The sequence below is a fragment of the Typopeltis vanoorti genome, chromosome 20 (genome assembly GCF_054136105.1).
Source record: "Typopeltis vanoorti isolate ZY-2024b chromosome 20, IOZ_Tvanoo_1.0, whole genome shotgun sequence".
NCBI lineage: Eukaryota > Metazoa > Arthropoda > Arachnida > Uropygi > Thelyphonidae > Typopeltis > Typopeltis vanoorti.
Genome location: NC_143568.1, coordinates 19,586,704 through 19,600,715, shown reverse-complemented (window position 1 = coordinate 19,600,715; position 14,012 = coordinate 19,586,704). Strand labels below are relative to the sequence as shown.

General features: G+C 35.3%; 1 protein-coding gene across 1 annotated transcript in view; it reads left to right on the top strand.

Moving 5' to 3' along the window:
* LOC150095267 (otoferlin-like) overlaps positions 1-14,012 on the top strand; it is a 158,022-nt gene that overhangs the window by 106,618 nt on the left and 37,392 nt on the right. Inside the window, exons 17-28 of the mRNA XM_090410633.1 lie at positions 53-267; positions 405-513; positions 1,017-1,170; positions 1,511-1,631; positions 1,834-1,934; positions 4,734-4,827; positions 7,058-7,174; positions 8,728-8,880; positions 9,241-9,433; positions 9,660-9,784; positions 13,520-13,654; positions 13,773-13,934. Of these exons, the coding sequence (XP_090266759.1) occupies positions 53-267; positions 405-513; positions 1,017-1,170; positions 1,511-1,631; positions 1,834-1,934; positions 4,734-4,827; positions 7,058-7,174; positions 8,728-8,880; positions 9,241-9,433; positions 9,660-9,784; positions 13,520-13,654; positions 13,773-13,934 (1,679 nt within the window). The remainder of the gene's footprint in view (positions 1-52; positions 268-404; positions 514-1,016; positions 1,171-1,510; positions 1,632-1,833; positions 1,935-4,733; positions 4,828-7,057; positions 7,175-8,727; positions 8,881-9,240; positions 9,434-9,659; positions 9,785-13,519; positions 13,655-13,772; positions 13,935-14,012) is intronic.

Below are 14,012 nucleotides of genomic sequence, written 5' to 3'. Positions count from 1 at the left end.
AAAGAAAATCATTTGAAATTTATTATGAATTTTAAAAATTTCTTTGTTTTAGGTTTTCTGCCAACTTTTGGTCCAAGTTTTATTTATTTGTATGGCTCAACCCGGGATTACACATTATTTGATGAACACACACGGCTAAATGATGGTCTAGGAGAAGGAGTGATGTACAGGGGTCGGTTGTTAATAGCCGTTCGAACCGAAATTTTAGACACCGTCGATACTGCTCCTGCCGAAGTGGAAGTAGAAATGGCGATGCCTATTTCTGAAGTAATTTTGAATTTTGTTCCTTATTATTATAATTTAAAAAAAATAAATCTTAATAAGAGACTAAGTCATTCTAACAGTAATGCTCTTATATATATTGAGACCGTTATTATGAGATCAAGTTTTTATCTTTTGTTTAGGGTTCCTTTGGAAAAAATGAAGAATTCTTTCTATTTGGATGTGTTCTTGAAGCAACCATGATTGAGAGAAAAGTAGGAGAAAAACCGATTTATTTCGAGATCACTGTAGGTACGTTCCTAATTGATATATATTTACATTTTAACATCAATATTCAGTTTTTGTAGGTTATTCAAGAATTTTACTAATTATTCTTGAATTAAATTAAACATACTAAGGTTCTATTAGCATATCTTATCATGTTCTAAATTATATTAAACTTTAAGCATGATAATGTATATTATGTGACTTGTCTAACAATAAAAAAATATAAATAGCAATGCCGATGAAAATCAGTAAAATGGACCAGTCAATTTATACAGGACCTGTATGATTTTAACGGGGTATATGTTTGGGGCTGAACACTCAAAACTCGTACAGTGTCTCGTAAATTTCTGTTCCTTGTAGAAAGGTTTTGTTAGAAGAAAACTACTTCACACACAATACTACACTTACAAGGAATAATAAGCCGATTACAATAAATAATGACATTATAGCATTCCATTGTTATTGATTTTGACAAATGCGTCCAGGATTAGTTATTTTTTTTATTCCCTTTTTTTATTTCATTCCAGGTAATGCCGGCAATGCACTAGATGGTCAAAAATGGCAGGCAAAAGGTGACGATTCTGAAAGTGAATCCGAATCAGATTCAGGACCTGAATCGATGTATGGAGATACAGCTGGTCAGTCCACTACACCCCCGGTGAAACCTGTTTCTAATGACAGGTTAGTGAACCAAGTCAATGAAAAAAGGTACATCTTTCAGTTTTTTCTATTCTAGCCTAGGTAGTTATCAGTTGCACATGCCAAGACTGTAGCCTAGGTGTTTAGCGATTGCACATGCCTGGAATAAGTCAACTTCTGTACTATAAGCGAGTTTTAGACATTGCAAACCTTACTTTACTATATTATTTAATATATAAATAATTATATTAAAGGATTTCACTTTTATATCTTCACCTTTTTAATATAAATAATAATAATTACAAATATTATCTTCTGCGCATGTATTTAAAACATAATTTTAAAAAAAAGTATGCTAATTACGTTTTTGATTTATTTTTAGACAGTATTATTTCTTACCGTATGGGGATGATAAGCCATGTGTGTGGGTTAGGAGCATATGGCAGGATCACAGACGGAGACTTTATAATTCCAATGTCATTGCAAGAATTGCTGAAAAATTGGTAAGTGTAGTTTTTAACAAAGAATTTGAAAAAAAATTCAATAAAAATGTAAAAAAAAATTAAATCAAATTTTATACTTGCAGACAAGTATAAAATTTGATTTTATACTTGTCTACAAGTATAAAATCAAATCACACAGGATTTGTTTTAATTAATTTCAATTCTTGTCTAACACGTCATATAAATCTATTTGTTACTGTAGGAAGCAGGCATCTCTGATGTTCAAGAAATGATCCGACTAGAACGCCCTCATGCGGATAGAAGATTAAGAGGTGTTTTAGAAGAACTTGCCTCAGGTTGTAGGTAGGAAATTGCAGAAATATTTAAACAGATTCAAACTATAGCTACATTTATGAACTGAATAAAAACTGAAATTTATGTTAAAGAATTGGAACAACCACTATTAAGGCATGATACTCTAGTAACGAATATATGTATTTCAAGAATTCTTTAACCTACTTATATTCTAGTGAAAGAACAAAAGACAAATAATACGCCTCTTGCACAAAAAAGGCGCTGCATCAATAAGCTACCTTACTTTCCAATTAATGATAAATGAGAAGTCGCTATTGATATTTCAGCTACAGATCAACATATGTTAATCCAGTGTTTCCCAACGTTTTTTGGATCATGCCCCACCTCAACGATTTTGATGCCCCCCTCCTCTAGCATAATAGTCAGCCAAGTTCTGAAAAAGTATAATATAAATACAGTGATACCCAGAAGTTACGCAGTAGGTGGGACCAACGAAAATCGCGTAAATCGAATTCGCGTAACTCGGGGTATAATTTTTGCATGTAATTTATATATACAAACATACAATTGGGACCAAAGGTTTACAAAAACACCTATATTTTTTAAGAAATATAATCATAATTGTAGTTTTTCGTACATAAAAAAAGAAAGTTATTTCGATGTCGATGGTTTTCATAAAATCTAATAGATTCGTCTGATGGCATAATGTCTTTTTCTTGTCACGCAAAATTTCTTCAAAGCAAGCTAATGATTTTTTTTTATTCCTTGCCTTGTTCCTCGTTAGAATCTATGTCCTCCTAAATCTGTAAACCTTTCTTAATTAAGCTGAGACCTTCTGTTAATTTTGCAATTGTCATGTGCTTTTCTGGTAAAACTGGATCTGAGGTTTTGGTCTCTTCAGTAGCACTTTGCTTACGCATCTCTATGAGTTCGTCGATTGTGAGCTCCTTGTTATGTGAGTCTAACAGCTCACTGACATCTTCACTGTCGACTTCTAAATCTAATTGCCTGGCAAGGTTAACAACTTCTTCTATTACCTCAGCAACTTGATAAGTTTCTGGCAACATTTCTGTTTCGCATTTAAAAAAGGATGAACAAAGTTTTTTTCAGACACCATTCAAGGTTTTTTTGGGGAAATTTCACCCCAAGAATCTCCGATAATCCTTACAGCATCTAAAACATTAAACTGTGTCCAAAACTCATTAACAGACAGTTGCTCATTTTGCTTCATATCTTCATTCAGACTTGCAAACGAACGCCGTGTGTAGTACGCTTTGAATGCTTTGATAACTCCTCGGTCCATCGGTTGAAGTAAGCTGGTTGTATTTGGAACAAGAAAACAACTTTTCCACGTGGATCAAAATCAATTAAAGTTGCTGGAGGGTGACCAGGTGCGTTATCAATAATGAGCATAACTTTAAACAGAATTTTTTTTAAACTGGCAATAACGTTCAACTTCAGGTATGAAGTGGTGACCAAACCAGTCTTCAAAAATAGAAGCTGTCACCCAAGCTTTAGAATTTGACTTCTAAATCACTGGCAAGCCAGCTTTAGATTTTTTTTTTTCGGAGCGATAAATTAAGAGAGGTTTTAACTTGCAATCACCAGCTGCATTTCCACCAAGCATTACTGTCAACCGGTCTATGGAAGCCTTAAATCCAGGAAACGTTTTTTCTTCATGCGATGAAAGTTCTCTTAGGCATCTTTTTCCAGAACAAGCCGGTCTCGTCTACATTAAATATGGTTTGACTGCTATAGCTACCTTCCTCGATGATAGCCTTAAGTGTCTCAGGAAAAGCAGATGAAGCCTCTTCATCAACGCTTGCCGCTTCTCCACTCTCTGCGATGCTGTGCTAGTTACAGCGATTTTTAAATCAATTGAACCTACCAGGATTGGCCACGAAATTTTCTTATTTGACCTCTTCTCCAGCTTCTTCTTTTAGCCTCTCAAAAATCAGCTTGGCTTGGCTACATATCGTCGTTTTTGATCAACTGGGCAATTTTTTACTCTCACTTGATTATCACACCATAATTTAAGCATCGTTTCCATCTCACCAATAATCCCATGACGTTTACGAATTATGTTTGAATTCAATGATTGGGCATTTTTCACAGCAGCGAGAATTCTTTATCTTTTATGATTGTTCTTACTGTGGATTCCTGTAGATCGAACTTGCTTCTTTTGGACGACATTATTATTTTTTATGTGATTTTGTAGACTATAAAAATCGTGTATGAATGGAGACCGCGCGAAACACGTCAGTGCTTGTTCCCCGCATGTGCGACACTGGCGAATGCGGCCGGCGCTTGAAAGATACGACTAGTGGTGAGGCATGACGGGAATACGTATACATATAAGAAACCGCGTAACTCCGGATTCGCGTAAGTCGAGGTGTGACTGTATGTACTTTAAATAAAAAAGGTAAAACTGTTTTTAATCTGACTTTCTTCAATGAATATAAATTTTATATTACACTTTGCATATTATAAAACATAAATCGAACTGAACTCGGGAAAATAAAATCCAAGTTAATGCGAACCTTAAGCTTGATGTCAGCTTTTTTTTTCTCGGAAAGTCGGGGTTTCAACATCAAAAATTTATCTCCGACAATGGTGAGTTTTTTGAGTATATATCAGTGATGAGGTGACGAATGCAACGTCATTTTGTAATTGTCCCCCTCCCCCGCTGTGGGGCGTACGCCCCACGTTGGGAAACACTGTGTTAATCTGTATCTGATGATACAAAAACATATAAAATGGATATTTACTTTTTTATAATTCATCGGGCGCACGCACATGTGTATATAATATGATAAAATTATTATAATGGTTTATCTTTCTCTTTAGTCGATATCTGACAATCATCAAAGGAGCAGGAGGAAGCGCCAGTGGAAAGACAAAATTGGACAAAGAAAGGCTAAAAGTATGCCAGAGAGAAATGGTAAGTCTGTTCAGTGTGATAAAATATACAGACCTACCCGATAATCTTTCATTTTGTAATTTTATAGTTTTACTAACATAAAGATCCCAAAGGCTTCACATCGGCGATGCAAAATTTATAAAAATCAAGTGGATATTAAATCCAGCATTATTTCAAAGCCGAATACAGAAACCATAAAAGTTTCGTATGAAATTTGACCAGGGAGCTTACGGGAATTCGCCGACGTTTACGAGTTTTCCTAGCCCACCTAATAGGTGACGACGACCTCTATCAAGCGTCCTTATATTCGCCTGCTATTGGTCCATTTTGATAAGGTCACTGGTGACAGCTGTTTCGAACTTATTGGTTCATCCTCAGAGACCAGCCAGAAAATTTAAAGAGAGCAAAAACTCTCTTGCAATACTAAGGAACTTGAAACGTCGGAAAGGAGTGTTTTCCGTAAATGAATTCTCGGTCGGTGCGTGAAAGTATTTACTAAAATGAAGAGCCAATAGGCTTCAATTCGGCGATGCAAAATTTATAAAAATTAAAATGTATCATTGCAGTTTGTCATTCAGGGGCGAATGCTGGTCTTGAAATTCACTGTTCTCATTTGAACAAAACGAAAGACATTCTTCAAAAGTTAGTTTTAAATATAGAGTTGGGAAGATATTTGCTATTCAATAGGGGCTCTTCGTAAAACTCGCTCACATACTCAGTGTTCTGCTCCCTCCAAAGAGACTAAGCACACAGACACGCATACATCTTAATATATTGTATTCTTATGCTTAGTCTTACTTGCTTCGGTTGTGAAAAAAGTCAAAGGAAAAACTTTTCCTGTCAAGTGTGAAATTTCAGTATGGGATTGTTTAGCAAGTAAATAGCGAGTCAGGGCCCAACTCAGCCGAGGTGGTAGCATTTTGCTCTCTTCAAATAGACTATGTATGAACTTCTTTTTTTGAAATAATTTTTTTGAAATTTCCCAAAATTTGAAAATAAAAAATCATTCTCTCACATCATATAACAACCATTCGGTTATCTGTTTCATAAAGACGACGCATGCGTGATACATCTGCTTAAAGGGCCTCTGTGTAATATCCGGTTCAACGCCACTCTATTATCACAACAAAGTTCTGACGTTATCCAAGAATTCTAATCATGTGATCAGAGTGGGATGTAAAGCATTGGACCTTATCATTAATTAACCAGAATTTTGAAAATAGACTTGAATATCTGATAACATGTACCTCTGTATGCGATACCAACATTGCTTAACAATTATGAGTTTATTTAGAATTAAAATCAATGCAACAAAGAGATTTGCTTTTGGGCAGTTTCATGATTTATAAAACAGAGTCCAAGCAGGCAAAATTTCGTTATCTCTGAGACTAATTGTAATTTATGTTGAAAAGCATACTAATTATTGTAGTTTTCAATAATTAGTACCAATGGATGGGCTAAGAATTTATATCTTTTAAAAATTTATTTATATTTTTATTACATAGACCTTGCCGTTAATGGGAGATCTGAAGTGGCTCTAAAACTGTCCCATATTTGGTCTCTAGAGTGGGATTTCCGGTAGGCAATGAAATTCATCTCATCTTCATTAGAAAGATGAGATGAATTTGATTCATCTCATCTTTCTTGTTGATTAGAAAGAGCGAATATATTAATCGCTCTGCCTACCAAGCCAACAGTACTGCACTTGTGTTTCGCTATTATTATAGTTTTTTTTTTTCTTTATGCTTAATTGCATATTTTCTACTTACATTTATGATGTTTGTGATTGTGAAAATACTAGTGATGATGACGGGCGGTAGATGGCGCTGGTGCAGATGATCGTAGTTGATAGATTGAGCAGTGGAGACAGAGTTGTAGAGCGCCCATCATTATCACAAAATACTAGTGATGATAATGGGCGGTAGATGGCGCTGGTGCAGATGATCGTAGTTGATGGATTGAGCAGCGGAGACAGAGTTGTAGAGCGCTCATCATCATCACAAAATACTAGTGATGATGAGCGGTAGATGGCGCTGGTGCAGATGATCGTAGTTGATGGATTGAGCAATGGAGACAGAGTTGTAGAGTGCCCTCCCTTGATGAGTCATTGGACTCCCTGGAGTGTTACATATTAATAATAATGTATGCATACCCGCTCTTAAATGTTCCATTTCTTTTAATTGATAAATCACTATGGTATACGCTACAATATATAACATAGTAATTATACAATATATAATTTTTATTGCAGGACCATATAGCTACGATGGCCAGGACAATGAAACCTCTGGTAACAAAAAATACAGTGAAAGAAAAGTTAAGAACAACGCATACTTTCTTAAACAAGATTAAAGACCTTATAGAAGACGTAAGTGATTGTTTTGCAATGTGAATATGGAAAATATATTAAAGGGCAAATCTAACGTTATTAAGTGAATACATATTTCAGAGTAAACTTTATAATTCATTATTTCATTTTTATTACATAAATTTGATTATTGCTATTATATTATTTATATTATATTATCACAACTAACAGAAAAATGCAGAGAATACCGAATCCCTCTATTATTCCTCTTTATTGATTTTAAAAAAGCATTTGATACCATACATCACAATGCAGTCATTAGTGCCTTACTGGAAATAAATGTGGACCCTACTTACATCCACATAATAAAAGAAATTAACAGAAATCAGCCCACACAAATAACCCTATTTGATCAACCTATAAATATAGATATAAAGAGAGGGGTCCGCCAAGGCGATGTGATCTCCCCAAATCTATTTACCAGCACTTTAGAATACATTCTGAAAAAAAATAGACCTAAACGGAGGAATAAGCTTAGATGGTGAAAAACTACAAATCCTTATGTTTGCCGATGATCTAGTACTGATATCCCACAACCCAAAATACCTAGAAGAAATGAGTGAAAAGATATACACAAACAGCAGTAAGATAGACTTAGAAATGAAAAAAAATAAAAATAAAAATAGATCAAAAACATCTACACAAGTGACAGTCCCCTATGTATTAATAATATTCCTATAGAACAAGATGACTCCTACAATTACTTAGGACAAACATTAAAAATGAGTAACGATTTATCTGAAGAACTAGCAAAAAGAAAGAAAGCTGCATGGGTATCATTCAACAGACTAAAAGAAACACTTACTGATCCAAATCTTGACATCTCTGCGAAGGCAAAGCCATTTAATAATGACATTCTTCCATCACTCTCATATGGATCGGAAACATGGAACACAACAAGAAAAGAAGAGGCTCTCAGAATAACTCAGCGTGCAATAGAACGCAGGATTTGCAACATCAGCAGAATGGAGCATGTTAGAAACACGGAACTAAGAAAGAGATCAGGCATAAAAGATGTGGTAACTGCAGTATATGAAAGCAGGATGAGGTGGGCAGACTCAGGGATAACAGATGGACATATAGAATACTCAACTGGCAACCAAGAAAGAGAAAGTCCACCTACAAGAGGGGAAGATCCACTAGTGCAATCTATGGGTATAACATGGAAGAGAGAGGCTCAAGATCGAGATCGTTGGAGGCATCTTTGTGACCTGCACTCATGGAGAAATCCTGAGTGAAGCACAGGTCCATCAAGGTAATCAAGGAAAAATCTAGAACTGTTTCTAGTCTTTATTGTATTATGGCAAGTGTCAGACGATACACTGTTTATTAGAACAAAACAATTACCTCGGATGAATGTTAACAATGTCCTTTGTGTGTGACTTACCCGAGTTCTTGAAACTTAAGTGTAATATTTGTCAAATGGATTAATAACGTGATTCCATAATATTTTATTATTCATAGTAAACTACAGTATTAGAAATTAACAGGTTCATAGCGTTAAAAATGTGAATTCATATCCACCACTAGCACTGTTCATTCTTTCTTTTTAGCCGCAACATGTACTCCCAGATATTTTTGTCTGGATGATAAGTGGAGGAAAGAGGGTGGCTTATCAACGTATTCCAGCACGCGATCTAATCTTCTCCATTGTGGAGGAGGAGAGCGGTAAATACTGTGGGAAAGTTCAAACTCTTTTCTTAAAGGTAAGATTCTCATCATCATCATCATCATCATCATCATCATCATCATAATTTTTAAATTGATTTCTCAAATATTTACACAATTACAATAATCATCTTTAGTGACATTCCAACATATAATGTTTACAAAATTCAACACTGAGTGCTGCATATAAAACTGTAATAACATTTTGTTTATTTACATATATACAATAAATCACACCATTACAATTTCTGTTCAGTTTATTATGCCTTACATTTTTAAAGAGAACATTTCTCTTTTTGTTATTAAGTTCATACTTTGCTTTGTGTTATATTTCATACAATACAATTTAATTATAATATTGTTCACTATTTAACATTCACGTATTTCAATTTTATTAGTTACCAGGAAAGAAAGGCTGTGGTCCAGGAGGATGGTCGATCCAAGCAAAGCTGCAGATTTACTTGTGGTTAGGCTTAACAAAGCAAAAGAAAAATTATTTAAGAGGACTCCCTAAAGGTTACGAAATCACGACAGAAGTCCGTAATGCTGATAAACTCCAGGCTCCTCCACCAGGTTCCTTGAGGTATACTGGTAAGTGTTTCAAACTATTCTAGAAAACAAACGCTTAAAACTAACATACCACAATTAAATTACATACTCTAGTAATGCAAACGCCTTGACATATTATTAAAATAGTGAAGTTTTCCACATATACAAAAATCATGCACTTCCACCTTCTTTGGAAGAGGAATTGGTTTTAAAAGAATCAATTAAGATTTCTGAATGATTATTGAATTCTGTTGTTTATAAATTGCAGAGAAACAGATGTTTGAACTGCGAGCTCATATGTATCAAGCAAGATCGCTCATTGGATCAGATTCGTCAGGTCTTTCTGATCCCTTCGCTCGTGTTATATTTTCAGAGCAAAGTCAAACAACTCAGGTAACTAAACTTGAGCATTTTGTGCAAAACTTTTAATTATATTTAAGTTTTAATTTAGATAACATTTTAAGTTTCGTGCTTCACTTGCAAATAACAGAATCAATTTTGTGCAAAAATACGTAATCTAATTCTTCAGTTTAGATTTTTAATATTAACTAAGCATTTTTCTCTCCAAGTATATTGAATGTTACTTTAGGATATTATTTTGGATCAAATTCTTGAATCCATTGCCTAATATACACCCTCTGTCTAAAAAGAAACCGAACATTTCGAAAATAGAAGAAACTAGTGGCGCCACCTGTTGTATTTTTTTGTTGTCGAAAGCGGCAACCTTCATTAGTATTGTGTTAACTGTTTATGACATTTGTTTCATTAGAAGCCGAGTATAGTGCCACGAACGGTCGGTCGTCACGATATTCATGCCGTACGCGACGAATTCACGCTATCAATCGCTTCAAATTTTCGAGATAAAACTCATCATTGACCGTTTGGCCAGGCGGAACGAATTCTTTGTGGATAATGCCCTTGGAATCGTAGAAACAAATCAGCATTGGCTTTACTTTTGACTTCTCCAAGCGACTTTTTTTCGGATGCCCCTCTTCTGGTGGTCTCCATTCAGCACTCTGGCGCTTTGTTTCGGACTCATACTCAAAACACCACGTATCGTTACCAGAACGATCGTTTCAAGGCAGTTTGAGTCTTTACGAGGGTTTTAATGAGGTCTTTGCAGTGTTCAATTCGATACATTGTTTGGTCGTCGGTCAACTTGTGGGGAACAAATCGCGAATTCAAATTACGAAGGCCCAAAATCTCGGTCAAAATGTTGTGAACAGTTGATTTTGGAATCCCCAATTCATCTTCAATCAATGTCACGGACGAATTCGAGTTTTCTTTGATGAAATCACCCACTTTTGGGATGTTAACTTCGCTCAGTCCAGTTTTTGCACCGCCCGGCTTTTCGCCGTTCTCAAGCGTCTCACGAGTACTTAGAAATCGCTTAAAGCACCCGTAAACTTCAGTATGGGATAAGCATTCATCACTGTATGCTTTTTGAAGCATTTGATGCGTTTCCGTAAAACTTTTTACGAAGTTTAACACAAAAGTCAATCGCAGCTCTCTGTTTGAAACTCATTTTCCGACCGTTCGTCAAAACACACTGTCACTCTTGGCACTATAACTCGGCTTCTAATGAAACAAATGTCATAAACAGTTGACACAACACTAATGAAGGTTGCGGCTTTCGACAACAAAAAGATACGACAGGTGGCGCCACTAGTTCCTTCTATTTTCGAAAAGTTCGGTTTCTTTTGAACTTGATGAGTATTTAAGAGGCTGGAAATACGAATGAGTCTTTGCACCTTTGAAAATCTTATTGATGAATGAATAATACAACAGACTTCTGACACTTTTTATGTTTTGAACTGTGCACAGAAATAATTAAAGTGTTAAGTAAAAAGGGGAAAATTGAGTCATGCACTATCCTCCATTTCGAGGTATGATTAATGTGATAGAGGACATAGGATATCAGTAAATAGAATTGACCTGAACGCGCATTTGGGGTTATTCTCCAGACGAAAGAGAACCTTCTTGTTGATAAGAGATGACAATACCATCAAACGAACATTGAGATTATCCAAACATAATAAAAAGGTGCATGGGCTTTTTTGTGCGTGCGCCCGTGATGTAAACGAATACAAAATGTATAATTTTGTATTAATTTCTATAGGGTTTTGTTCTCTTATTGTCCTGAAAAGGACCGATTTAACTTAAATGAAAATGTGTTTAAAAGATTTGATAATTTATTAATAATCCTAAATACCAAATTTCATGAAACTGCAATCAAAAAAGTGAAGTCTTGCATCACTTCGAAACTCTCTCATTTCCACCTCCTTAGCGCACTTTAAAGCAAAAATCCCCGGATTTAATTTCTCTCAAGGACTAAAATAATCACAATAAGAATTCTTCAACCGGAGGGGTGGGAGGGGTTAGACGGTGTCATGCGGAGAGGGTAGAATTTTTTCGCTTCGGCAAAGCTAAAAATCACTTGCAACTATATTTTAGAAATGGAAATGTTTTCTTAGTTTTCATGTCGTATTAAAGAGAGGGCTTCCGTAATTAAGTCGCTTTAGACCGAAGTCTTTATCAGGGTTTTTCAGTTAAAGGTGAGTTATCCGGTTTTATACAATGACGTAGAGTTTTTTACTGTAAACTCGGGATTTTCGACTCCGTGACATACACACACACACACACACACTTGGACAATTTCACATTGACTCATAATTAGGAAACTTATGCAAGCAACTTTAAATGTGTGAGTATGGGTGTGTGTGTGTGTGTGTGTTAGTGTTATACAGCAGATAACAGGTATTCAGTGCTGACATTTTCCAAATCCAAGCATAAGCAAAGACTTTGGCAAAGATTAGTTTACGCAATTACATACAAATACGTTTTGTTTTCATACAAAGAATGATTATTTCAATAAAAGTTGCTCGAAATATCAACTTTAGTGACAACAATGGATAAAACGTTAGAGATACAGTATCTACCGAAAAGAGTGTTGGTCCCCCTCTAGCGCGGATAATGGCCTGTGCTCTGCGAGGCATTGACTCCACCAGATGCTCAAGGGTTGCTGGAGTTACTTCCAGGCATGCGTATTGCAGCATTGTCCACAACCACGCCTCAGACGTCGGTCCTGGATACATGGATCCGATGTCTCGCTCTCCAGCATCCCAGAGAGAGAGAGATTCGATCGAATTTAAATCCGGGGATCTTGGGGTCACTGGATAGTCCTAAACTCAGATGAGTGTTCCTTGAGATATGGCTGGTTGGGGCGGCAAATTACTGCTGAAACAGACCTTCGGCTGCGCGATCTTAAGTGTCAACTTCCCATTAACCCTATCTCTAATTTTTTGCCCAGTCAGTGTATATGACCCATCATTTAAAGACTTATTGCAATTAGGACTTTGATCTCGATTAGTTTAACCAATCCGGATTAAGGTATGTACTAATTCAGAACATTTGTACTTAAAGTAGAAATGTTTTTACACAAACAAAATAAAATAAATAAATAAAACACCAAAATGAAAATTAAAGAGAAAAAAAAGAAGAAGAAATAAATGGAGTGAATTATAATATGAAATACTAGAAGTGGTAGCAATTCTTACCCCCCCCCCCCGAGGAGCTGAAAGAAACAAACAATAACACTCAAGCACTTATGTAAAGTAGCTCGCAACACATTCCCAATGAAAACTACAGTCAAGAAGTGAAGAATATTAAAATACTTCTACTATTTATCCTGAAAGAACAAACAGAACAGACTCCTACACATTCTGAATGTTCAATTAAGCAGTTTACTGATGTTTCATTTCAGTGCTAGTCTCGGGACATTAAACAATTTCCTTTAGAGTTCTACATGTGTCATAAACACACGTAAAGCCGGAGCTAACATAATTGCATCAAATAATAACAAAGATTGCTAGACTTCGTAGAGTAAACATCATTTACAGGAAACCAAGATTAGCGCAATCTTTGCAATATAAAAAAGAATATAAATTTGTTATCGTATAAATAACAGTTCAGAATATCGTCTGTATGAGGGCGCTGCTCAAACTCACAACAATTAAAATCATTTGATAGTTCTGGTGATATTTTTAATTGCAAATGTTTGTCTTTTCAATCATATTCCAAATAAGTTTTGAACTTACAGTGTTTTTTTTTTTTTATTTTATTTGGCAGGTTATTGACGAAACCCTAAGTCCAACATGGGATGAATTATTGTTGTTCTCTGAAGTGATTGTCTATGGAAGCAAAATTGATATCAAAGATGATCCACCAGTAATTGTAATTGAAATATTCGATCAAGACAAAGTGGTAAGATAATTTTTGGAAGGTATATTAGTAAGATGAAACGACATATAAATTTTGAATGACCTTTTGAATAATTTAATTTTGGTTAATATTCTCTTATTATTTTTAAATGACCCTATAGGGTAAATCAGAATTTATTGGACGTACAATTGCAAAACCTCACGTAAAATTCAGCGACGATCCTTACTCCAAGCCTGATTTTCCACCAACATTAGAGTGGTACGACATCTATCGGGGATCAGAACAAGCTGGTGAATTGCTAGCGACGTTTGAACTCTTACAGGTAACGTAATTATAAGGGCATATTTTATAGTTCTGAAAATAGAAATTGGACAAATTATTTAAAAAATATTTTTTCCTG